Consider the following 27,962-nt stretch of genomic DNA (forward strand, 5'->3'; position numbering starts at 1 on the left):
ATTCCACCTCACGTGCCTAGCCACTCAGCAAGCGGCCGCACCTCCACTAAAGCAATAAAACATTACACACATTAATAAAAGATCTACATGAAACAAATACACCCCAAAGTACTGTTCGTTATAAAAGCATCACATAACAAACAAAACAGCATATGACAAGACAGCAGCAGTATAGTGCAAACCTGCAACAAAAGAGGGAAACAGTTGTTAAAGTCCACCCTACTGTATGCCACGTTATGATGAACACAAGAGTCCCACTCACCACTCTCTAAAGGGCAATACTAAACTGAGTAGCTTTCCTTGAGAGATCTGCAGCACTTAACTGCCTAATGCTCTCAGCCACCTTCGTTCTTTCTTTCTTTCTTACAGTTATATTGGCGGTTGGCAAACAAGTGAAAGGTGCATTACCGCCACCAACTGGTATGGAGTACGGTCTGGAACGACGCCCAAAAAAAAAAAAAAAATTTCTCAAATCCTGCTAAACAGGTTCCCCTCTCAGCCACCTTGGATGAACAAGACTGCCAAATGCCTCCTTCTGGTAGTGAAGCGCAGCTGTTTCTTATAAGCCTGCTAATTATCGGCTGGGAATGTGTGGATGTCAGTGGTGCATTTGTGGACATCATATAAAATCCTACCCCAGAATCTACTTCACTACATGTAGTAACTCACCGTTATGAGAAAGTTCTCAAATTTAATTTAAAAAAAAAAAACTCCAGTTGATCCAAAATGCTTGATCTAGATAGAGAGGACATATTTCTCGTCATCCTGCTCCTCACATCTAAGGTTATACATTATTACCTTGACAGAGCACTTTGCTCCGCTGCTTCCTTGTTGTGACTAAGGTCTTATTGTTTTGAATCACCGACTGTACAGTTTCTGGAAGCTGTGAACAGTTTCTCTCCGAGTTAAAGAATGGTGTTTCGTGTTTATGAGTTACAGACACTAACTTCTTTTTAAAAATCTGGCATCTTGTCCTTGTGTGACTTTTATGTATTTCCTGTTCCTTTAAGTTCTTCAAAGTGATTGATACTAAAGTGAACAGTAGGTTGGCTGTAATGTGATCTGGAGTCAGCAGTGAAAAGTGAAGAGACTGTGTACTGGTAAAACAGCCTGGATCAGCTCGACTGACACTTTGGATTAAACGCAGCAGTGACGCCAGAACTGATGCTGAACTCATCTGAGTCTTATTGGTAACAGAAGCAAGAGCGTGATGAAGGAATGTATGTTGTCAGGTGTATTCTGGCTCATACGAACACTGTATATGTTTTTGCTTCAGCTCCCGGTACTTTAGAGGGAAATGTCTGTTACAATCATAAAAATAAAAAAAAACGTCCACATTACATTTGTAACAGGAATAACTCTTAAACAGGTTTTCCATCCTGAATGACTGGATTCCTTTAAAGGACCTTTACGTGGTGGAAAGCGTGCATCTACGAATGAAGTGTGAGAGGAGGAGGAAACTAAGCACATGAAGCTCAGACTGATCAGACTGAGAAAGCAGTGAAGCACTCAAACTCTCAGCAACCTCCTCATGTTGAACATCTTTTCAATAATAATAATAAGATGCTATTTTTACTGCTTTTAGTGAGAAACTAATACCTTTTAGGGTTTTAAAATTCTTGTTCTGTAAAATCTTCAGTCCTGCTTCAAACACACAACTTTAAAAACTGGAAAGTTACCTTGTAAAATAAAAATGGTGGGCGTGCCTTGTTTATGGGATCGTGATGACTTTGGGATCTAATCTTTTCAAAATATGTTAAAAATAACCATTAACACTTTATTGCCCACGTCCTACACACCACTCTCAGCCATGTGGACAAGAAACAGGGTAACTATGTGCGAATGCTGTTTGTTGATTACAGTTCAGCGTTTAACACAATAGTGCCCTGCAGACTGTTCACAAAGCTGAGGGATCTGGGACTTAACAGCCGTCTGTGTGCATGGGTGTTGGACTTCCTCACTGGCAGAACTCAGGTGGTGAGGGTGGGCAGGTGCTTCTCCAACAGCATCACCATCAACACAGGAGCACCTCAGGGATGTGTCCTCTCGCCACTGCTCTACTCCCTCTACACTTCAGACTGTGTGGCCACCCATGGCTCCAACACCATTGTGAAGTTTGCTGACGACACAGTGGTGTTGGGTGCCATCTCCAACAACGATGAGACGGCCTACATGGATGAAGTGACGAATCTGGCATCATGGTGCCAGGACAACCACCTCCAGCTGAACGTCAGCAAGACCAAGGAGCTGGTGGTGGACTTCAGAAGGAGTCAGCACAGAGACTACACGCCCATTATCATCAATGGAGCTCCAGTGGAGAGGGTGCAGTCCTTCAAGTATCTTGGTCCAGACCAAAAAGGCTAGGCAGCACCTGTATCACCTACGACAACTGAGGAAGTTCAGGGTCTCCCCAAAGATCCTCAGGATTTTCTATACAGGCGCTGTGGAGAGCATCCTCACACAGAACATGACATCGTGGTTTGGGAACAGCTGTGTGAAGGACCAAAAAGCTCTCCAGAGAGTGATCCGTACAGCAGAACGCTGCTGCAGGATTGCTTTCCCCCCGCTTCAGGACACCTACACCAGGAGATGCCGGACTAGAGCAGCGCAGATACTGAAGGACCCGTCCCATCCTGGCAACAAACTGTTCCAACTTCTGCAATCTGGTAGAAGGTTCCGCATCATCCGGGCAAGGACAGAGAGACTCAAGAGGAGCTTCTATCCCCAAGCCATCCGTGCCCTAAACACACACACCCGCCCTCTCACATCATCTATAATTGACTGAGACAGGACTCTTCCAGACACTAAACCAAGGCACAATGTACATTTCAATTCCTTTAATTTTAAATATGTTTATATTGTCTATCCTGTAAAATACTCAGATGTCTATTCATATTAATGTACAGAATTCACCTGCTTGCTGCTACTACTGCACAATCACCCAATGTATATACTATATATATATAATGTTCTTCCTCTCAACCCCCCCCCCCCCCAATTTTTTTGCACATGTCGAGGAGCGTGTCAGGCTACATTTCACTGTGTGTTATACTTGTATAACTATGCAAGTGACAAATAAACCTTGAACCTTTATTGATCATTTTACAAGTGCTCTTTAAACAACTGTAACTTCGTCATTGTTCACGCTAGAGCAAAAATGCGAATGGTTTCAGAAAGAAGTGAAGCTGCGCTTTACAGCGATATTTGGTGTATTATGGTAGCTCAAAACATTCACAACCTACTGCTATCTGAACATAGAAGGAAAACTCAATTCCGCCTAGATTTTACCATGTGCGCCTTGCACTAATGTAACTTCTCGAGCATTTGGTCAAGAGAGATATTTCAAACGGTTATTGAAAGATGAGAAGGCGAGCTTTACCAAACTTTAGGGTCCATCATTAGAAAGCATGAGCAGTAATGGTCCAATGTAAGAATTGATGACGCACAGAGAAGGAAGGTGGGTGTGGAGAAGTGGCAATGCCCCAAAAAAGAGAGAGAGAGATTTTTTTTAAATGAGTAGCTTAGGCACAAAAACTATATTGAACATATTTAGTTTATATTTAAAGTTGATGTTGTATTACATTTTGTTCCTCTTGAATATCAGTTTCCACTTAACTGTAAATCTGAAAAAACAGTTGCATCCACTCTGTGTGGGGAACATGAGAGTCAGAGGTGAGAGGAACATCTCTGTCTATGACACCAGTCTCTATAAAGACTGAGTGTTATCAGCCTGTAACTAAAGATAAGAACTCTGTTACAAACTCATCATTATACTTTTAAAGTTAAATGTTGCAAAGGTTAAACACAAGATTATGATTCAGATGTGACTTTTCTGATAGTTAATTATGTTTAATACTGATCAGAACATCATAAGTTAAATATAATTATGTTTATGTTGGCAAACATAATAATGATTCTAGAGACATGTCATGGTCCCTGTGTCTTCCCGGCCAGCCCAGTGATGCTACATTTGTTTATTGTAATACTGCTCTCTCTCATCACTCTGCCTGGGCGGAGCTCACTGCGGGCTTCTGCCTTTGTCCCACGCACCTGTCTCCAGTCACTCAGCTATTGTGTTCCTGTGCCATTTAAAGCCGGGGCTCAGATTCTCTCATTGCTGGATGATTGTGCTTGACACGTTAGTGTTGGATTCTCTCTTGGTGAAAAGATCTAAGATTTACCTTCAGGAGGTGTTTCCTAGTTTTGACTTCCCTTATCCTGAGAACAGTTTCCCCTGACTGAACAACCCTGCCTCTCAGGAGTTACTGTTGTGGCTAAGTGATGATTCCCTTTTGTGTGGAACTGTGTTGTGGAGCACTAGAGTAAGCGACCTCCCCTCTCTGGATCATCCCTTTGGACCCCTGGGACCCCGGATTTCTCCTCACCTGTACATATCTAGCACCTGGTGTTTTCTATAAATAAAGAACTGTTTGAACTGTCATTTTCAGTCTGCGCTTGAGGTCCCATCCGGTCACTGTGACAAGACAGGTCTAACTCTGGTCTAACTGAAAGCCTGGGTAGAAACGGCCTTGACAGATATGAGAGTGAATGAGAGCACACACACGACACTTTGACTTTTAAAGTGATTTAGTAAAAAGTGGATTGTACGGAAAAGTTGGAGGAAACTTTAATCTGTGGGTTAGGGTTGGGATTGACAAGTATTCCTGTGACTGCTTTAAAAGTGATTATGATTAAACTAAATGTTCTTGTGAGGATTTGTTACAGACAAATCTAACTGAAGTCAAAAAGCATAAAATGAAGACATGAAAAGACATGAAATAGCCTTTGCCCGTCACCCCTACACGAAACACACTTCCTGTAAAGGGGTCGTGGGATTACTTTAATGTGCTTTTTGCACTGTTTATAAAAATGTTTATACAAATATAAAACCTATCATTTGTGTGCTGCACTACAAGGTGGATATTTGCAAAATCATGACTACCTCATGACATTTTGTCTCAAAAATTAACCCTATGAATATGTCAGTACCATTAGGATGAAATTATTGTGTCACCAACATTTTAATGTTAGACATATAATTTTAACAACCTCCGTAAACTAATATCCTGGCTTGCTCAAAGCTGCTGTTTTCTCTGAAAGTTTCAATCAAAATTAGAAATGCTACTGTGGGAGACTGAGATAACTAATAGTGCTGCATGTTGTGCAGTTCGTTTCCAAAACACGTTATTCATACTTACATACAATTTTAGACTGATGTGGGCCAAAGCCTAGCATAGCCTGTAACGTTATTATGACGGACACATTTTATGAGTTAATTTGGCTTTAAGTAACTTGCAGGTTTCTTTGAAAAATACTTATATCCAGGTTCTTCCTTTTTGCTGCTGTCCTCCTCTCCTCCTCGCAGCGCAGGTTTGCCGCTGCTAAAACTAAACAGCAGTGATGGGTCGTTCGCGAACGAAATAGCTCTTAGAGCCGGCTCTTTGACGTGAACGACGCGAGCCGGCTCCTTATCGCAAGCCATCACGTGGGTTTTTTTTTTTTCTTTCTCTCAGCCTCTCTCTCGCACTTTTTTTCTGCTTCACTCAGCCTTGTGCTTTACGCTGGGCAGAGGGGGGAGGGGCGGTAGTTACACTCAGTAGCACAGGAACAGAGCCAGAGGGAGAGAAAGAGAGCCAGGGACAACAACGTCACATTAGAAAGGTATAGTAATCATCCACAACTATTTTCAGTTGCAGATGATAAAGGATTCAGAAAGTTTATTCATGCAGGTCCATATGACAGAGAATGTGCATGTTCTTTTTGTTTTCATATTTTAATTTATATTTAATTGTGTTGTGGTTTGCAGTGTTTTGTGTTGTTTCACTTTAAATTTGTAAAAGGAAAAAGCTGACTCAGAACTCAGAAGCACATAAAAACTCAAAACACATACAAAAGACAACAGAAGTGCTCCAGGATGCTAGGGTTGAGCTTTTGTTACCTAGTGGCTGTAGCCACTAGGTAAGCCAGCAAGTACCAACGACTGGATTTGGTGTGTGGTAATAACAGGTAAATGAACATTTTTTTTTAAATTATTTGAATATATATGAGTGCCTGTGTATAAATACACAAACAATACACACATGCTTTCAATTGTGTAATTTAAGTGATCTAGTAGCTCTGCTTTGGAATTTCAGTTCATGCTAGAAATGTGTTTTGGAGTTTGTACGTGTTTTGTCTCTAGGGGCCACCACATATATTTATATATAAACATATATAAATAAAACCACTTTTTTTGTGCATAATTTTATATTATTGTTAATATAAATTAATTATAGCAACAAAACAACCTGAAGAGCTCTGTGAAAGGCACAGCCATTCACATTGGCCATATTTGTCACATGAGGTAGGACTCCAGTAGGACTCACCGCTGGGTAAATGAGACGTTGACAGATCGTTTTTTGTTTTTTTTTTCTTTCTATCGGGTTTGATTTTCTTTACTCGAATAGATCAAATTATTGGTGGGGACAACTCAATAATCGCTGAATATTGGTGGGGACATGTCCCTTCCGTCCATGCCAAATCTACGCCCTTGCTTTATATATATTTTCTTTGGATCAGTTCCCTTTGCTCATTCTCAATGTAGGGATACCTTCAAATGCAGTAACCATCTCAAATGCATCACAAAAGTAATTGAAACAATCAAAACAGATGTAAGACAAGAAAGAAAAAACAATATTTCAACACCCCAAAGAAAAGGAAAAAGAATGGAAAATGTGGTACCACTGGACTTTTACTGGTTGTCAACAGTCAGTTTTTATGATGTCAGTTTCATTTAGTTACCAGTTTATTTGGGTTTGAGAACAAAAAACAACCTGAGTCCCAGGCGAAGAAAAAAGTAGCAAAAGAAAATGATAAGGTATCTCTCAGGTGGACTTCCTTTTGTTTTTTCTCCTACCGCCCTCCTGGTACGGTAGGCATCAATGTGTCGGCGTCCTGACACACAGAAGCTCTCCACAGCAGCAACAGTGTCCTAGATCCACAATACCAGCTCTTCACTCGGCACACATGGAACTGTCCCTCAAAAAAAAAAAACATTCAGAATGGTTCAAAAGGTTCAAAGAAACACTCCGACTCCTTTGAGGTAGGTACCCGTCTGTGGTTCACCGCTAACGGAAACTCTCTCACAAATGTTAATGGAACCTCTTTTTCCCTTTTAACTGGAGTTTTTCCTTGCCGTCCTTTTTCCTCTGCACCACACCTTCACGCGCACCAAGCTGCAGGTAATGCCTTCAGGGCAAGATCAGAAATTAAACTATCAGACAAGAGCTACAATATGGGAAACTATGATGCATTTAAAGAACCCTGTACTTCTGATTGCTGTGAATCTTACCAGGGTTACACTTAGCTGCTCAGTTTCTACAGGTTAAACTGGTTTTGACGTCACTCTAAAGTTAACTTACGATAACACGTCAGTGTCATCAGATCAGACGCTCACAGACACCAGGACTAACAAACGGGCTGAATGAGCAGCTACTTCTCTCCAGATGGTTCCTCCACGCAGAAAGCTGGGAAGTGTCTGGAAGATGATGTGAAGTGAAATCAGCGGGTAAGAATCCCACCTGAGAAATCTGTAAATGTGCGAACAGGATCAGTCTGATCACAGTGAGCTGGATCACCGGCTGTACAGGAGAGATGTCTCTTCATGCTGATTGGCTGTTTGCTGCTTTAGGGTATAAATGTTGTAAAGGTCTTCTCTCTGAGGTAAAGAACAATGACTTTCCAGTGATTTTCATGTGTTCTTGTTGTGATTAGCAGGTAATGTGAATTACAGTTTGATTGTAATCTGAACCTAAGTCTGCAGGGAAAAATGTAGAGAATGTGTGAAGTGGTTGAACGGCCCACATAAGCTTGGCTGAGGTTCAATTTTAATTCACAAGGTGTGGATTAAATAGTCTACGGTCTAAGCTCAGCATAAAGAGACATTTTTAAATCAGTCACCCTGGGTGGACGCCTGAAGCTCTGGGACACCAAAGTGAAATAATATACTAGTTACATCATAGTAAAAATATAATAAAAAGTTATTATTAATATTATTATTACATAATGATTCACTAGCTGTATGCATTTGATCCATAACATCCTATTAGGTGTCACACATACTGAGTGGATTTTGCCACAGTTTATACAGGTTATGAAGTTTTTGGACTTTGAAGTTCCAACATATAGATTTTCAACAACAGTCTCAGTTTCTATTAGAGAGAAAACAGTAATCTAAGACGCTTTCTCCAGTTACACAGTAAAAATGCCTATTGCAGCATAACTAAGGGAAGATTCAGCCCTAACTATATGCTTTAGCAAAAAAAGAAAGTTTAAAGCCTAATCTTAAGAGTAGCGATAGTGCCTGTCTCCCGGATCCAAACTGGAAGCTGGTTCCACAGAAGAGGGGCCTGAAAACTGAAGGCTCTGCCTCCCATTCTACTTTTAAATACTCTAGGAACAACAGGTAAGCCTGCAGTGTGAAAGTGAAGTGCTCTAATGGGGTGATATGGTACTACAAGGTCATTAGATACCATATTTCAAAGATTTTCAGGGCACAGTACAATAACCTCTGTTTTATCTGAAGTAAGAAGCAGAAAGTTAGTGGCCATCCAGGTCTTTATGTCTTTAAGACATTCCTTCAGTTTGACTAATTGGTGTGTTATCTGGCTTCATGGACAAATAGAGCTGGGTGTCATCTGCATAGCAGTGTAAATGTATGCTATGTCTTCTGATGATACTGCCTAAGGGAAGCACATATAATGTAAACAGAATTGGTCCTAGCACTGAACCCTGTGGAACTCCATAATTAATCTCAGCATGTGAAGAGGACTCTCCATTTACATGCACAAATTGGAGTCTATTAGATAGATATGACACAAACCACTGCAGTACAGTACCTGTAATACCTACAGCATGTTCTAATCGCTCTAATAGGATATTATGGTCGACAGTATCGAATGCTGCACTAAGGTCTAGCAGGACAAGCACAGAGATGAGTCCACTGTCAGAGGCCATAAGAAGATCATTTGTAACCTTCACTAAAGCTGTTTCTCTGCTGTGATGAGCTCTGAAACCTGACTGAAACTCTTCAAATAAACCAAATGGGTGTCCATTCCTCATCATGCTTGGACATTGCTTGTGGTGTTCCACAAGGCTCTGTACTGGGTCCAAAATTATTTATTATTTATATAAATGATATTTGTAAGGCATCTGATATATTAAAATTAGTATTATTTGCAGATGACACAAATATTTTTTGTTCTGGGGGGAATCTAAAGGAGCTGCTGGATACAATTACTTCAGAAATGTGCAAAATTAAAAAATGGTTTAACAGGAACAAACTATCGCTAAATCTAAGTAAAACTAAAATTATCTTATTTGGGAATTCCCTTAGAAATGCACAAGTGCAGATTCATGTAGATGGTGTGGAAATTGAAAGAGTACTTGAACATAAGTTTCTTGGTGTGATTATAGATGATAAATTAAACTGGAAGTCTCATATAAATCATATACATAACAAAATTTCAAGAAGTGTCTCAATCTTGAGTAAAGTAAAACACATTCTGGACCACAAATCACTCCACATTCTCTATTGTTCCCTGATTGCACTGTATTTGAATTACTGTGCAGAGGTTTGGGGCAATACTTACAAATGTTCGCTATCATCAATCTTTATATTGCAAAAAAGGGCCATAAGGATAATCCATAAAACTGGTTACAGAGATCATACAAATCCACTATTCTTAAAATCAAAAATTCTAAAATTCACAGATCTGGTTCATTTTCTCACAGCACAAATTATATATAAAGCAATAAATAACCTGCTTCCTGACAATATTCTAAAAATGTTTTCTAAAAGGGAACGGGGATACAATTTGAGGGGGGAATTAAATTTAAAACATCCTCGTATCCGTACAACATTAAAAAGTTTTTGCATCTCTGTGTGTGGAGTGAAGCTGTGGAACAGACTAAGTAAAGATATGAAGCAATGTCCAAGCATGGCGCAGTTTAAAAAGTGGTTTAAGGATATGGTTTTTACAGGGTACAGGGAAAAGGTAGAGATTTGATAGGGTGTTCTTGTCTAATATTTTCATGTGTGTGCGCATGCACGGGTTTGTTGGTATGGGTATAATATATATATAATTGTAGGTTGTGTATCCTTGAGGTGTTAATGGGGTTATTGAAAATGTGTATATGTGCGTATGTGTGTATATACGTATGTATGGATAGATAGAAACATATATGTGTATATTTTTTTTTTTAAAAATTACACATAACATATAATGTAATTGCAAGGAGGTATTTCTGTAGTCTATTGATACTAGATAGTGGAAAAGGGGTGGGATTAAATAAGCTTATGCTTCTTCCTGCTCCTTTTTGAACATGGACGTTATTTGGAGTTGTGTTTGCTCGTTTTCCTTTTGTTTGCTTTGTTCATTTGTCTCTTTTAATTCTATTTTTTTTTATACTTTTTCAACATGTTCAAAATAAAGATTCAATCAATCAATCAATCAATCCCTCTGCAGATGATCTGTTAGCTGTTTGACAACTACTCTTTCAAGGATTTTTGATATGAAAGGAAGGTTGGAGATTGGCCTATAATTAGCTAAGACTGCTGGGTCTAGAGATGGCTTTTTGAGTAAAGGTTTAACTACAGCCAGCTTGAAGGCCTGTGGTACATAGCCGATTATTAGAGATAGGTTGATCATATTTAAGATCGAAGAATTAATTAATGGCAGGACTTCTTTGAGCAGTTTTGTAGGAATGGGATCTAAAAGACACGTTGATGGTTTGGAGGAAGTAATTATTGAAGTTAACTCAGAAAGATCAGTTGGACAAAAAGAGCCTAAATGAATATCAATGGTACTAAAAGTAGCTGTAGATAATATTACATCTGTGAGATGATTATAGGTAATTTTTTCTCTAATGATTAAAATTTTATTTGTGAAAAAGTTCAAGAATTACTAGTTAATGTTAAAGGAAAAGGAATAGGCTCAACAGTGCTCTGACTTTTTTGTCAGCCTGGCTACAGTGCTGAAGAGAAACCTGGGGTTGTTCTTATTTTCTTCAATCAGTGACGAATAGTAAGCTTTACGGAGGGCTTTCTTATAAAGCAGCAAACTATTTCTCCAGGATAAATGATGCTCTTCTAAATGTGTGACACGCCATTTCCTCTCCAGCTTACGAGTTATCTGCTTTAGGTTACGTGTTTAAGAATTATACCAGAATGTCACAGTCAGCGGGGGCAGACCATGTGGAGGGTGTTTGGAGGACCCAGGTGCGGACACAGACGAAGGAGGCAAAACTTTTACTAAACTCAAAGCCAGCCTTTATTAGGGCCGGTAAACATTAAAGCAAAAATAGCCAAAAATAAACTAAGGCAATGACCTAAACAAAGAGCCTAAACTGGGAAACAACTAAAGACTAAGACAAACTAAGACTCTGACTTGAACTGTAACTATGAGCTATGAACACAACATGAAAAAGCTAAGAACAGAATTCTGGATTGGTACATGAAAGACTATGAAAACATGACAGGAGCAGATTACTATGAACATGACTAGTAACAGAGTTCGAAAAACTATGACTCATGACGTGTAGCTAGAGTGACAGGAATGATAACAGACAATGCAACACAGACTGAATGAAACACAGAGACTAAATACCCACAGGGATGATCAGGGGAAGTGGAAACACACGAGGAAGAACAGCTGACACACATGAACCTAATGACAGGATAGGGGAAGTGAAAACTAAATACAATGAACAAAGAACACCAGACTCTTTCAAAATAAAACAGGAAACATTGAGACATAGACATGACACAAACTTCAAAACAAGGACCACACAGACATGAAACATGACAGGTAGACGCATGGCCCAGGAGACAGTAGAGGGGGAGATGACAGAAACAACTAAGAAACAAAGGACTAAACTGTAACCTAGAAATTAACTAGATGAGCTAAACTAGAACACAAATGAATACAAAAGGTAAGATACATAAAAACTCAAACACTGGGTCACACGACCCAGTACCTTGAAACAGGGAGTCAAGCACATCTGATTTGAGGCCTTATCCAGTGTCATACATGGCGAGGTAAAGCACAGGCCGCCCCCTCGAGGTTTCTGGTAGTTAGAATGACTCTGGGGTGTTGATTCATTTAAACTAACATAATCATCCTGCTGCAACCAGGTTTCTGTAAGGTAAAGTAAATTGATTGTCTCAAACAAGGATGCTGTGGACTCAAGAGCAGACTCAATTGCTCGAACTATGTACAATTTATTTGTAGGAAAAAAGTACTTAAACAAGGCTGATTCTAACAGAAACTATACGCAGGAACTGAGGGAGACCAGAGGATGGAGAAACGGACGTGGAACACAAGGAGAACACGAGGTTTTACTGATCTGGAAAACAATTAGAGTGGTACTAGTGGAGAGTCTTGTGCTTACTTGAAAACACCGGCTATTAGGCAGAGGAGGGGTTGCCGTGGGAGCGTCCCAGGGATGGCTGAGAATGCGGGGAAGCTGGTCCAGGTTCCAGGGTGTCCAGGGGAGAGGAATTCACCGTTGAAGTACGGGCTGGAGGGCAGGCCGAGGAGATGGTGAGTCCTAGGGTTCTAGGCAGACTGGAGAACGGAGTGGAAACAGAACCAGCGCTGCTGATGAGCACGACGGGTGATGCATCTGGAGAACACAGGATCAACCCACGATCCAGGCAAACGGAGTCCAAACACAGCGGAGGCCAAGTTTACCACTAGTGGTAGCAGGATGAATTGGCAAGGAGTGGCAGGAAACGCTGGCTTAAAAACCCTCCAGATGGAGGCCCGGAAATTGGAAGCAGGTGATGAGCTGGCCAACTCCACCGCAGGAACCTGGACCACATCCGACCAGACACTCCCATGGCATATGACATCGATTTATTGATCAATTATTAAGACATGTACCAACAGAGACTTGGAAGAGAGAGACCTAATGTTTAATAATCCACATTTCACTGTTTTACTCTTTAGTTCAGATGTGGATGCTGTATTGTTCTTTCTTTGTGTTTTTTATGTTTGTTTTTTGTCTGTTTGGGAGCTGACACAGTCTCTATGGAGATGGGTTTTGGGGAGGGTAACAGGAGGAGAGAAGCTGCAGAGAGGCGTGTAAGACTGCAACTCTACTTCCTGGTCCCAACGCTGGCTAGCCCTATTTTGGAGGGTTTAATACATTTGTCCATAATTGTCCAGCCTGTCTCAGCTTGTCTCACCAATGTTTCTTTCACTGTTAACTATTAGTTTGCTGTTTCCGTGTGAAGGTGTGGGCTTTGCTATGGATCAGTGTGAGCAAAGAGAGGAGGGAGTCCCTCCCTCTGCAGCCACTCTGTGTGGGGAACATGAGAGCCAGACCAAAGCTCAGAGGTGAGAGGACCGTCTCTGACTATCAGGACTCTTCTCCATGTCACAGCTCAGCACTCACATCACTGCTCCATCATTATTCACATTCAAAGCTCTGTTTGTGTTTGTGTTAGACCAAAGCTGTGGTTCAAATCACACTCTGCTGGACCTGAACATGAACCCAGCTCTGTGTCTGTAAAGAGTGACAGGTCCCTCAACGAGCCGATTGATTATAAAGAACAATGGTCTTCAAAAAGTTCTAAAAGGTACTGTAAGTTTTTGTTTTCATGTATATGTTTCAGAGGACAGTGACTCAGGGCACTACACCAACATGAGGTTGGATTAAACAGAGAGATACAAATTTTACACTGACAGAGTGAAACTTCAGTGTTCTGAATAAAGATATTACAGCAGTCACCTCAGGCCCTTAATACTGTAATCTAGACCCAACAATCATAATCTCCTATGAGAAAGTAGAGATAGTGTCTGTCTCCTGAATCCAAACTGGAAGCTGGTTCCACAGAAGAGGAGCCTGAAAGCAACATGAACACAGAAATTACATCCTGATTGTTTCCCAGTAAACCTTCTCACTGGTTTCCTGTTTTTCACTACTGCTCAATGGCTGTATCCCAATTCAGGGTCTGCAGCCTTAAAGTACACAGCCTCAACGATCCTCAAGGGCCGCGTACTTAAAGACCGCTAAGGCCAGAAGTGCGAGGCTTGTGAAATGGGACAGTCTAGCCTCCGTTGCGCTGCCCAGGTTGCCTAGCAACCATGATAGTAACAGCTGGAAACGTTTCATACAGCTTTGTTTGACAGAAATGAAAGAGAAAATCTTTTGTTCACTTGTTTGTTTGTTTCTACATGAGCTTTGATCATTCTCTGTAAGATTAAGGTCAGCTATTGAATGGCGTATATTTTAAAGTAAAGGCTTTAAAACCAAGTTAGTACAAACGTCACTAATGTCACATAACTTTGCCGACATGTGGCCAACAGTAATGTTTAATGTTCTTTGTTATTAAACATTTGCACATAAATAAGTGACATAATATTCAGTACTTACTTAAAGTTTACTCTTCGGCCGCCCCTCATCCGCGTTTTTTTTTCGGCAAAATTATCCACACCCACCGCCGCGCTATGCATTCTGGGATATGTTGGGCCAAGAAGTCTACACCGCCACGTCCTTAAAATTCAGGGAAATGAAGGACGCATTTTAGGGCCGCATTTTGAGCAGCCTTCGAATTGGGACAGCCTTCGTCACGTCGCTGTGACGTAATCGGCCTTAAAATGCGGCCTTTCAGGCTGCAGACCCTGAATTGGGATACAGCCTTTGTCTCCACATTACACTGCTGTAACCTCTGTGAGTCCAAACTGATCAGAGATGCTCATGTCTGACCGATGAGGCAGTGATGTCATCACTCAAATCTGTGTGTGTGTTTTATGTAGAAGAAAAAAGCTGTGGTACAAATCATACTCTGCTGGATCTGAACCTGAACCCATGTCAGCGAGCAGCAAACATCATATCAGACTGAAAAAGAAGCCCTTATTTAAAAAACAGTAAGTCTGTTTATTATACAGAAATAATTAATCAGTTATTATTCAGAAGTTAGCATGTTATGACCAGAGCGATGTGTGTAAAATGATAACATGTCCCATATAAACCCAATGAGTTAAATAAAGCACAGCTCCACTCTTTGCACTGCTAACCACTTTGCTTTAAAGTTACTGAGTCTGAGTTAAATTGCTGCTGCAAATCTTAGAGCTAAACATGTCAAAATTACATGTCTCAGTTCCCTGTGAACCAATTACTCTTCTACTCCTGCGGCCTTAACCCTTGTTATGGGTTAAAAAAAAAATAACTCTTTGAAAAGTACATGTTTAAAAAAAAAAGAAGTTCAAAAATCTTCATGTTTAAAGATGGATGAAAATACTTAAGAAAAAAATCCTGGTTGAGGTTGTCATAATTCATGCAAGAAAGGGTTAAAGTTCACTTCATACAAATCAAGGTTAATCTCGGCGCACTTTACAAAAACAACAAGGTCAGTGTTGAGGGGGCCTAGGGGCGGATGTTTGGGGGTGGACCCAAATGCAGACTCAAGAGGACACAGTGATGAGATTTAATAATCAGAATCAGAATACTTTATTGATCCCTAGGGGAAATTATTTTTTATTACAGTGCTCCATTATAAACAAACATTAACAAAGACAGACAATACTCTAACTAAGAATAGCACAATATATACAGGTATATATATATACATAAAAGTCACTTATTAATAAATAGCTGAAAAAGAACATGTGCAAGAAGGGTGTAGCTGTTAAGATAAGATAAGATAAGATAGAACTTTATTAATCCCTCGGGTGGGTTCCTCTGGGAAATTCGATAATGCCTGTTGCAGTAAACAGTGTGTTAAGTGGATGTGTTGTACAGGGAGATGGCCAAAGGCAGCAATGATTTCCTGTGTCATTCAGTGGTGCTTTTCGGTAATCTCAGTCTCTCACTGAACGTGCTCCTGTGACTGACCAGCATGTCATGGAGTGGGTAGGAGGTGTTATCCAACATTGTCTTTATCTCCGACACCACCTTGAGGGAGTCCAGCTCCATCCCCACATCATTACTGGCCTTACGAATCAGTTTATCGAGTCTGTTGGCATCTGCGACCCTCAGCCTGCTCCCCCAGCATGCAACAGCATAGAGGATCGCACTGGCCACAACAGACTCGTAGAAAATCCTGAGCATTTTCTGGCAGATGTTGAAGGACCTCAGTCACCTCAAGAAATAGAGACGACTCTGGCCCTTTCTGTAAAGTGCTGTGGTGTTTGTAGCCCAGTCCAGTTTATTGTCGATATGTACTTCAAGGTATTTATAGTCCTCCACAATGTCAACTCTGACCCCCTGGATTGAAACAGGGGTCAAGTATTTCCTGGTCTTCCTAAAGTCCACGATCAATTCCTTGGTCTTTGCCACGTTGAGCTGCAGATGATTCTGCTCACACCACGTGACAAAGGAGTCGACCACAGCCCGGTACTCTGTCTCATCATCCCTGCTGATGCATCCAACCACCGCAGAGTCATCAGAAAACTTCTGAAGATGGCAGGTCTCTGTGCAGTGGCTGAAGTCTGTGGTGTAGAGGGTGCAGAGGAAGGGGTGCCCCTATGTTGCTGATTACCTTGTCAGACGCACACTGTGGGAGACGTACATATTGTGGTCTTCCTGTCAGGTAATCAACAATCCAGGACACTAGAGAAGCATCCACCTGCATAAACTTCAATAAAGCAGGAATGTAGTGGACATCTCTGAGGTGATGTAGAACAAACTACAGAAGTGATAATTTGTAAAGTTAATAACAATCAGTGTGGGGTCAGTGGGGTGGATCAGAGAGCGTGGAGTGGTGGAGGTGTGCTCCAGAGAGAAAAGGAATGTCAGTAGATATGGAACTCTCTGTGCCAGGAACTCTCTGCAGGAGGGGGAGATACAAGGGTACCTAGACCCGGTTCGTAGAGTACGCTTGGGGAGTGTGATCGTGTGTACAGCGTCTCTTTATGTCTGTCTCCACGTTGGTTGAGTGTGGAGTAAGTGCATATGAGAGCATGAGGGTGGGAATGGATGTTTGTGTCTGTGTGTGGCTGTATGTCTGTGTCTATATGTCAGGTTGGGTATCAGACGCCACCTCTCTGGGGACATCTCAGGCCCTCCAAGGTTTGGAGGCCTATCTCCACCCACCACCACTTCCCCTGCCAGTGGCGGACTCCCTCAGGTGTCGGTGCGTTGGTGGTTCTTTGTGTCTGGGGGTGGGCGTCCGGGTACACACCAGCTCACTCCTTGGCGGCCGCTTATCGGGGCCTGGAGCCTGGGGCTCGCTCGGGCCACTTCAGAGGTGGGGTGCCCCCGGCCTCTCGGCCTGGGGCTCGGTCACTCAGGCACAGCTGGCTGCCGGCGGAGCTCACGGGCGCGTCACTGCAACTCCCCCTGGCTTCTGCTCCGCGGCTGCTGAGTGAGCCCTCATCTGGGACTCTCCTCAGCTCTTACTGGGACAGTGGCGCAGCTGCCCCTCTGTTGGTCTTCCTTGGTCTCTTGTGTTCTGGGGGCCTCTGGATGTCTGGAGTTTTGATCTCCTCCATACCTGCTTCATACCCTGGAGGACGGGGCTGTGGCTCCCCACACTCCCTAGCAGATCATTACATGGAGAAACCTTTGGAATGCAAGCATGCTGATCCACACAGGTATGCACACAGGTGTACACACGGGTATTCACAGACGCGGACTACAGCTTTCTTGGCTGCTGCCTCAAAGCACATTGTGCGCTGTCTATCTTGCGTGCTGCACAATATCGTTTATTATTTAGTATCTACTGATATCTACTGCTAGCTAGTTTATTGTGATGGTGCTGTTTTTTTATTATGTTGCTCTTTGCTGTTTGCTTTCTCTTCTGTTTTTTTTCTCCATACAGGTGACCCAGGTGTTTTGTTTTTTTGTTTGTTTGTTTTTTTCTCTTTCTTCCCCCCCTTCTCACCGTCTCTTCTCCCCTTTGGTTTTCTTTCTCTCCCTCTCTTTCTTTCATTCTTTCTTTTCATTCTTTCTCCCTGTCCTATCCCCCAGTCATGTCTTTATTTTATTTTCAGTTTGTAGCAACTGAAAATAAAATAAATTCATAATTATAATAAAGGTCAATCAAATGGACCAATATGGCAAGGCCATGATGATCCACTTGGTAAAATAAATCCGCTTGGCATCTTTCTTGGCCTTAAGACAACAATTCTGATGGCTAAAGATCCAAACGGGACACACAAAAAAAAAAAAAATAGATATGGAGACAGAAACTATTATAAAGAAGGGACAAGTCCGAGTTCAGATTTTCAGAAAGATTAGAGATGAGTAAAGACAGTTTGGACATGTGCAGAGCAGAGACAGAGGATGTGAATATGTAGCTGCCAGGCAAGAGGAGAAGAGGAGCTCATCATCACTTAAAAACATAACACGTCTTCCACCTGTGCTCTTAAAGCACTTTAACTCGGTGGTTTATAGCATCAGTTAACAAGCGGAAGCTGGAATGTAGCTCTATGTCATCAACTTCTTCTCTCACAGCCTGTTAAATTTCAAGTTCTTTTACTGATTAGTAGTGATTTGCATGTTGTGCACAGCCAATGCAGCACAATAGCCCCAAGCTTTAGGTGATGAGATGGGAACAAAGTAAATGTGGGGCAGAGATTACAATGGTGAAGTTAACAATGTTACTAATTCTCCTCCTTCAAAAAATAACTCAACAATCCTAAAGTTTGATACAGTTTGTTTTGTGCTGAGTCTTCTTGTTCTTCTGTATTCACTTGTGTGTGTGTGTCTGTGTGTCTGTGTGTGTGTGTTGTGTTTAAGCAAAAAGACACAGAGCAGCTTGGACTCTGCTGTAACAGAAACTGGACCTGAATCAAGTTGCGAGTCCGCGAAGAGCGAACAGACGAAAGACAGACGCAGCAAATTTCAGAGCTGGCAGTTGTCTAAAAACTAGTAAGCTTCACTGTGTGTGTGTGTGTGTGTGTGTGTGTGTGTGTGTGTGTGTGTGTGTGTGTGTGTGTGTGTGTGTGTGTGTGTGTGTGTGTACGTGCGTGCATTTGCATATGTGTGTTTGATATAGTTTCTTGCGCCCACTGGTTTTGTTTCGTTATGATGTTGCAAAAAAAAAAAATTTGTATTCACACATTTTGAGAGCAATGGCCTCATAAGGAGAGTTCATGATGGTCAGATAATCCTGAAAAAGGTAATATCTGTCTGGAAACCCTCTTCTTGGCTACACCAAGAAATTTTGTCCATAAAACCAGAAGTTTTTTACACACTGAAAAAAGCAGCTCCAAGAACACTAAGTACAATTATCTGTGTGACTGCAGATTACAAGAAAGAGCTGGAACAAATATAGTGACATGCAATAGCGTCATATAAAAGTATAGAGAGTAAAGGAGAAGATTGAGTGCTCAGTGCATCATTGGAGATCCTTCCTAAGGACTCCTTCAGTATGCCTCCTTGTACTGAAATCATTTGATCCATGTGGTACCAGTTTTTTTTGGTTTGATTGCATGTTTTTACTTTTTGCCTCCACACCAAGTTTTTACCTTACATGCCCTACTTTTTTTTTCAGTAGATGTTTTATGCTGAATTTTTCAGTGGAGTGTGTTAAATCTGTGTACTTCTAACAGTGTCCTTCAGGAAAGTCCAGACGCACAGCTTGCACCCAGCTGTGGGTCTATAGAATGGAAGATATTTTTACAAGATGGACCCCAGTCTGTTGATAACAGGTAAGAATATAAGAATTTCATTTTGCGTCCTCCTTGAATACATCATATCCAACATTTAGATAAGTAAGTCCCCAAAAGTTGATTTTGATTATCTGGATGTAGCGTTTTCAGTGGGATTGGGGAAACCTGCAGTCAGCTGAGACTGAAGAAGTCACTTGGATGAGTGATGAAACATTTCTCCCACTGAAAACACAACATCCAGATGAACAGAATCAAGCTTTTGGGATCACATACAAGTATTTACTTTGTTTCCATCAGAATTTATTATAGAAAGGAACCCCTTAAACAAACTGTACTTATACTAAAGTTAAATGTGTTCTGCAGTGTTGACCAGCAGGTCCTGCACCATCAAACACATCTGGACTACGTATTTATGGTGAGTGGAAGTCTAGATTGTTTTCTAGAAGTAAAGTAATTAAACTTTATTTTATTATGTTCCAAAACCCCAGTTCCAAACCGTGACTTCCCTCCATGACAATAGACGCACTCCGCTCCCAACTCGTGGTGGCACACAAAAAAACACAGCTCAGCAGAATAATCCACTATAGCGAGGTCTTTAACACACATTAGTCAACGGCTGTACTTAAAGTGTTTGACGCCGGCAGGAGCTCAGCCACCCTCTTAAAGCCAGTGCTCCTGACAACGGTAATCAGCTGGCCACGGATATCGAACGGCAGGTGTGGCTGCCTCCAGCTCAGGAATAATTCCTCCAGCAAACCAAAACGTGTGTATGTTATTTACGCGGATGTAAATAACACACACACAAACACACACAGAGAGACTGAGTAACAGGAGAGAGATAGCAGAACACAATAAACACATGAGCCTTGGACCCCTAGACCCATGCCGTGACAACTGGGTACATTGTTTAGTTATGCCTGTATATAAATATAAATAATTTATTTGATTTTATTTTTATTATAACTTCAGCAGTTCAGTGTGGTGGTAGCACTGTTCCACCATCTGGCCAGCGGCTTTCTGTGTAAAGTTTTCCCTGTGTTTGTCTCTAGGTGCTCTGGCTTTCTCCCACAGTTCAAAGACATGCAGTTGTTGGGGTTAGGTTAATTTGATTCTAAATTGCCAATAGGTGTGAATGTTATCTGTCTCTCTGAGTTAGCCCTGGATCAAGGCGCACACTGCCTCTCACCTCATGGAATCAGCTCCAGCTCCTCTGTGACTCAAATAAGCGGAAGAGGGAGGATGAATGGAAGCAATGAATAAATTCTGGCACATTAACTGTAGTGTATTATTACAAAGGCGTACATTTCTCGTCAGTCTCAACTGAAGTTAAACAACCTTTTTCTGGGTTCCAGATGTTGGAGGAAAACATTTTCAGTTTTGTGAAGAATGAGCTGAAAAAGATCCAGAACATTCTGAGTCCAGGTTACCCCAAAAATGCAGAGAATCTGAAGGAAAATGAGGAGGTGTTGGAATCTGACGAGGAGGAGAGGAAGAGTACCAGCGAGTCATTTCTGAGAATTACAGTGGATTTCCTGAAGCGAATGAAGCAGCAAGAGTTGGCTGACCGTCTGCAGTGCAGTAAGAGAATTTTAACACAATGGAAAGCAGAAAAAGAAGCAACAGAAAAAGTTGACATTTCAAACTCTGTTTGTATAGATTCTACGCATCTCCATCACATCTATGAAGTTTTCTGGCAGAATAGATTTAATGGAGTGTGTTTAAAAAAAAAGAAGTTGACCTTTTATTAAGCTTTATTAACTTGTCATTGTTTTTATTTTGTAGGAATTCAGACTGCAAAGTGCCAGCGTCAAGTCAAGGCTAACCTAAAGAACAGGTTCCAGTGTGTTTTTGAGGGAATTGCTAAAGCAGGAAATGCAACTCTTCTGAATCAGATCTACACAGAGCTCTACATCACAGAGGGAGGGACTGCACAGGTTAATAATGAACATGAGGTCAGACAGATCGAAACAGCATCCAGGAAATCAGACAGACCAGAAACAACAATCAGACAAGAAGACATCTTTAAAATCTCACCTGTTAAAGATAAGCCAATCAGAACAGTGCTGACAAGTGGAGTGGCTGGAATTGGGAAAACAGTCCTAACACAGAAGTTCACTTTGGACTGGGCTGAAGACAAATCCAACCAGGACATCCAGTTCATGTTTCCATTCACTTTCAGAGAGCTGAATGTGCTGAAAGAGAAAAAGTTCAGCTTGGTGGAACTTGTTCATCACTTCTTTCCTGAATCCAAAGAAGAAGATAGCGGCAGCTTTGAAGACTTCCAGGTTTTGTTCATCTTTGATGGTCTGGATGAGTGTCGACTTCCTCTGGACTTCCACAAAACTGAGACCCTGACTGATGTTACAGAGTCCACCTCAGTGGATGTGCTGCTGATAAACCTCATCAGGAGGAACCTGCTTCCTTCTGCACGCATCTGGATAACCACAAGACCAGCAGCAGCCAGTCAGATCCCTCCTGACTGTGTTGACATGGTGACAGAGGTCAGAGGATTCACTGACCCACAGAAGGAGGAGTACTTTAGGAAGAGATTCAGAGATGAAGAAAAATCAAACAGGATCATCTCCCACATCAAGACATCACGAAGCCTGCATATCATGTGCCACATCCCAGTCTTCTGCTGGATCACTGCTACAGTTCTTGAGGATGTGCTAAAAACCAGAGAGGGAGGACAGCTACCCAAGACCCTGACTGAGATGTACATCCACTTCCTGGTGGTTCAGGCCAAAGTGAATAATGTGAAGTATGAAGAAGGAGCTGAAACAGATCCACACTGGAATAAAAAGAGTCGGAAGATGATCAAGTCTCTAGGGAAAATGGCTTTTGATCAGCTGCAGAAAGGAAACCTGATCTTCTATGAATCAGACCTGATAGAGTGTGGCATCAATATCACGGCAGCCTCAGTGTACTCAGGAGTGTTCACACAGATCTTTAAAGAGGCGAGAGGACTGTACCAGGACAAGGTGTTCTGCTTCATCCATCTGAGTGTTCAGGAGTTTCTGGCTGCTCTTCATGTCCATCTGACCTTCATCAACTCTGGAGTCAACCTGCTGAGAGAACAACAAACAACATCTCTGCTGTCTAAAGTAAGACCCAAATCTAAACTCAAACATCTCCATGAGAGTGCTGTGGACAAAGCCCTAAAGAGTCCAAAAGGTCACCTGGACTTGCTCCTGCGCTTCCTCCTGGGTCTTTCCCTGCAAACAAATCAGACTCTTTTACAGGGTCTACTGAGACAGACAGGAAGTAGCTCACAAACCAATCAGGAAACAGCCCAATACATCAAGAAGATCAGTGAGAATCTGTCTGCAGAGAAAAGCATCAATCTGTTCCACTGTCTCAATGAGCTGAATGATCATTCTCTAGTGGAGGAGATCCAAAAGTCCCTGAGTTCAGGACGTCTCCCCACAGAAAAATTGTCTCCTTCTCAGTGGTCAGCTCTGGTCTTCATCTTATTGTCTTCTGAAAAAGAACTTGAAGTGTTTGATCTGAAGAAATACTCTGCTTCAGATGAGGCTCTTGTAAATCTCCTGCCAGTCATCAAAGCTTCCAACAGAGCTCTGTAGGTGGATCTGTGAATAGGTCAAGGAAATTGGATATTTTTTATTTTGTATGACTTAAATAAATCACTTTGTCTTCATTGGCAATTGTTCCCCAGGCTCAACAGATGCAACCTTTCAGAGAGAAGCTGTGAAACTCTATCTTCAGTTTTTAGCTCTCAGCCTTCTGGTCTCAGAGAGTTGGACCTAAGTAACAACAACCTGAAGGATTCCGGATTGAAGCCGCTATCTGATGGACTGCAGAGTCTTCACTGCAAACTAGAAACACTCCGGTAAGGATACAATTAATTAATGTTTAGATTTTGACTTATTTTAAAGGTTTTTCTTTAATGTTGTGTGATTTAATCATGATTCAATCTCAGTCTGTCAGGTTGTCTGGTAACAGAAAAAGGTTGCGCTCCTTTGGCCTCAGCTCTTCGTTCCAACTCATCCCATTTGAGAAAGCTTGAGCTAAGCAACAACAATCTCAAAGATTTTGGAGTACAGCAGCTTTCGATGGCACTTGAGAGTCCTCACTGTAAAATTGAATCTCTGAGGTCAGAATATAGCCAACTAATGCTCGTGTGAAAATGTCCAAATGTTGAAATGGGTGGCCAACATCTGTTTTTTGTTGTTTTTGTTGGGTTGTTTTTTTTTTTGTTTTGTTTTATTCTTTGTTTTTAACTTCATGACCTCTATTTATCCAGTTTGTCAGGTTGTCAGGTCACAAATGAAGGCTGTGGTTGTTTAGCTTCAGCTATTAGCTCCAATCATTCTCATCTACGAAATCTGGACCTGAGCAACAACAATCTGCTGGATTTAGGAGTCAAGCTGCTTTCCGCTGGACTAAAAAGTCCACACTGTAAAATGGAAACTCTGAGGTCAGAATACAACTGTCTTAAATCTATCTTAATGTTCATCCAATGGTGCAGATGGTCAATACGTGTAGGTTTTTCTTTACTTTCTGCTTGAATTTTGTTTTTACTAACTCTAGTCTATCAGGTTGTCTGGTAACAGACGAAGGGTTTGCTTCTCTGGCCTCAGCTCTTAGTTCTAACCCGTCTCACCTGAGAGAGCTGGATCTGAGTTACAATCATCCAGGACACTTAGGAGTGGAACAGCTATGGGCTGGAGTAAAGGATTCACACTGGAGACTTGATGTTCTCAGGTACAGGAATATGACAAGATCTTAAAATTTCTTTTCACAGATGAACCACAGAGGTTTCCGAAGAATGAATCTACATCACATAAGAAGTTTATACTTTTCACATTTTTTGTGTAATATATTTCTTCTGAATAGATTGGTTAATGGTCATAATTATGTGCAACATGCATCTATAATGCAGAGTATTCTTTTGTGAACTTTGTCAATAATCCAGTGAAATACACTGGATTATTATCATGATACGGTTATAAGCAACACAAGCAGGTTTCAAAAAAATGTAAAATGTAAACTGAGGTCAGGGTACAGATGTCTGTTAAATCACTCTTTATGTTCATGATGGTGCTGATGGTCATCCCAACTCTTCTTTCATCCAGGGTGGAGCATGGTGGAGCACACAGGTTGAAACCTGATGTTAGGAAGTGTAAGTTTGACTGCTGAAAAAAAGCCACCTGTCAGTTTGTCTTTAAACCCTATCTTTAAATGATATTTTTGTTAGTTATTATTATGTCTCCTCTCTTCTTCCATCAGATTTCTTTGAACTTGAACTGGACACAAACTCAGTAAACAGGAAGCTCAAACTTGCTAACAACAACAGGAAGGTGATAGTGGGAGCGGAACAGTCGTATCCTGATCATCCAGACAGATTTGATACCTGCTCTCAGCTGCTGTGTAGAAATGCTCTAACTGGTCGCTGTTACTGGGAGGTCGAGTGGAGTGGGGGGGTCTTTATAGCAGTAAGTTACAGAGGAATCAGTAGAAAAGCAGATAGGACCGACTGCAGGTTTGGCTGGAATGATCAGTCCTGGAGTCTGAGCTGCTCTGATGGTGGTTACTCTGTGTGGCACAATAACCGGGAAACATCCATCTCCTCCTCCCTCATCAAGAGCAGAGTAGGGGTGTATGTGGACTGTCCTGCTGGCACTCTGTCTTTCTATACAGTCTCCTCTGACACTCTGATTCACCTCCACACCTTCAGCACCACATTCACTGAAAGTCTGTACGCTGGGTTTAGACTTAGGTCATATGACTCCTCAGTGTCTCTGTGTTCTGTGTAAGAGTCTGTGGGAAATGACCGCAGCTTCAGATAATGTTGATGATGCATGATGGTTCACTTGGGTTTCCACTTGCGCTCTGTCATCTTCCGTATCGACGCTGGAAGACCAGCTCAACACTAACTGCATATCTTAGATAAGAGGAAATTACTAGAAGTAGTCTTACCATTACTAACATCTAGCAATCAAAAAGAAGATGGTCATTGTAAAAGTATTAATCTTCAGGAACTAATAGTCAAAACACAAATTTTAAAATAAAACAATAATAAAAGGCAGGCAATAGATAATAATAGATGACAACATACCATGACCTTACATACGACGTACCAAAAAAGCTGAATGAATCTTGAACTACAACAAATTCTTCACCTAAACAGACACATCAATGACATCAGTGATATGTCTGTTTAAGTGTCTGTTTGGTTTGGTGAGGGTTAAGCATCAGAGTTACCTTTGACTGAAAAAGTTTAAAAATCAAAAATCAATGATTCATCACTGACAGACATAATTATTCAATACTGCTAGCTCACATGAAATAATTCATGTGTGCACTACTACAGACTTCACAACTGACTCTAACGTGGCTCTGACATTGTAACATTAAAACAGTGTTAGGAGATCTATTTCTGTGAGACCAGGTTTTTTTGTGCATCAGCACAGATGCTTATTAGAGGTACCTGCTTCCGTTAGAGAAATGTGAGCCTTTTTTAAAGTCTGCCATTGTTTCTACACTACCCGTTGTTGTGAGAGCCTTCAGCTGCCACACAGTCCACACAGCATTGCAATAATGGCAACCATCACACAGAGGGAGGATGTATCCAATTTATCATGTTTATATTATTCACTCTCATTTTTTTTCTCTTTGCTGCAGAGATGTAACAGTGTGACATCTGTCGCTATCCAGCTTTTCTATTACTGAAGTTGAATTCATTCGTTAAAATCCAAATAAGCACTTAACACTTTGAATTGTGGGATTTGTTTTCTTTTCCAAAAGGTATATTAGTGTATCCTCTTGTAAAGGAAGCATCAAAGTGCAGATACCTTTGTGTTGGTCCACTCCCACTCTGTGAGTTGTCTTTACTTAGAGACCTGCAGCAATAAATGCACTTCTATGTGATTTATGACTGATTTTGAAAAGTGCTTTATTGTTTTTTTATGTTAATTTTACTGTTATAGACACTGTCCCTGTGTCCTCCAGTCTGTGAATCGTAAAATGTTTCAGGACGACAGAGGACACTTGTAGGAGGAGCTATAATCAAGGACACGTACACTTTGCATAATTGTTTTTAACCTTGAACACATAAAAGAAGCAGCCAAACCCCGGCCATGATGAGAGTGTCCCTTATTTTTTATACATTATTCTCTCTCCTCACCCCCAACTGGCTGCAGCAGATGGCCGCCCCTCTGCGAGCCTGTTTCTTCCTGTTAAAAGCAAGCATTTCCTTCCCACTGCCGCCAAAGTGCTTGCTCGTAAATTGTTGGCATTTTATCTGCATTGTTGTAGGGTCTTTGCCTTACATTATCAAGCACCTTGGGGCAGCTGTTGCTGTGATTCGGTGCTATATAAATAAAAGTGAACTGAATTAAATTGAATTTTTATTTTTGTCATTTTACGTGATCTGCCCTTCATTCTTTCTCACTGTGAAATTTTAAAAATGCACAGCCTGTTGTTTTAATTTAAAGTAGTTCCATTAAAAAATATTGGACACTTTTATGCCTGTGAGACATTAATAAAGCATTACTGGGATGGACTCTGGCTTTTCTTTTTCCCTACTCTGTACCTTGACTTCTCCCCCGTCTCCTGCCTGTGGCCCAGGAATCAACCATAGGTCTCCATGCTGAAGATGTCTCATTTTCTAAAATGGATCTGTCAGAGGGACAATAGCTGATGCTGACAGGTGTGTATAGATGTATTTTTAAAGTATAAACAAATAGAGCAATAAAATCAAACTCAATTATGAGCTGTCCCTCGGAGAAGGGCTCATCTCAGACTCATGTAAAACTAAAGAAACTAACCTTGAAGGCTTTCCTATGATTCCTGTCATGTGAAACTTTATTTTTTTAGGAGATAAAACTGTTCAGATTTAGGTCACATAACTTCCAGACTATTTTCACGGCCAGAAGCCGTCACTGTGGAATGCACTGAATATTGATCCAAAATCACAGGAAGATTCGGCTGATCCAGAGTTTCAGTCTCACTGTCACAGAAAACACGGAGGATCATCCAAATCTTAGCACTTGGTTCCTCCTATGCCGGGCGGCGCATCGGGCAGCTAGTGATCTCCATAACTCTGCCATTGCCGGTCCCAAGCCCGGATGATAAAGGAGGAGGGTTGGGCGTGGGGCTAGCAACCCCACCCTGTAAAAACTCCAAACATCCAAATCTAACCTCAGTATTTAGGCTTCTGAAGTTCAGGCTCATTAACTTTAAGAAGGAAACATACTTTGTTCTTGCGATCTGGACCTACTTGTCCCACTGATCCAGCACTGAAGCCATGTACACTGTGCTCGGAGACCTCTGGGGAGTTTGTCTCCGTCGGTCTTAAACTCTAAATCTCTGCTTTATAATCTGCGCAGGAAGAGGGGG

At 41.4% G+C, this 27,962-nt stretch overlaps 1 protein-coding gene across 1 annotated transcript; it reads left to right on the forward strand.

Annotated features, from left to right (window-relative positions):
• The first annotated feature begins 7,463 nt into the window (after positions 1-7,463).
• LOC147313225 (uncharacterized) lies at positions 7,464-27,091 on the forward strand. The gene is made up of 15 exons (XM_086265263.1): positions 7,464-7,546; positions 13,277-13,379; positions 13,490-13,621; positions 14,802-14,912; positions 18,727-18,858; positions 19,542-19,640; positions 19,965-20,016; positions 20,954-21,179; positions 21,384-23,181; positions 23,278-23,451; positions 23,542-23,715; positions 23,866-24,039; positions 24,153-24,326; positions 24,698-24,744; positions 24,852-27,091. Exons 2-15 carry the CDS (start codon positions 13,291-13,293, stop codon positions 25,376-25,378), a joined length of 3,909 nt encoding a protein of 1,302 aa, XP_086121389.1. The 5' UTR covers positions 7,464-7,546; positions 13,277-13,290; the 3' UTR covers positions 25,379-27,091.
• Positions 27,092-27,962: the final 871 nt, after the last annotated feature.

The sequence above is a fragment of the Aulonocara sp. 'chitande type north' Nkhata Bay genome, linkage group LG15 (assembly GCF_057382095.1).
Source record: "Aulonocara sp. 'chitande type north' Nkhata Bay isolate Kocher_YH1m ecotype deep benthic linkage group LG15, A_spYH_male_GT1.1, whole genome shotgun sequence".
In the NCBI taxonomy this organism is placed as follows: domain Eukaryota; kingdom Metazoa; phylum Chordata; class Actinopteri; order Cichliformes; family Cichlidae; genus Aulonocara; species Aulonocara sp. 'chitande type north' Nkhata Bay.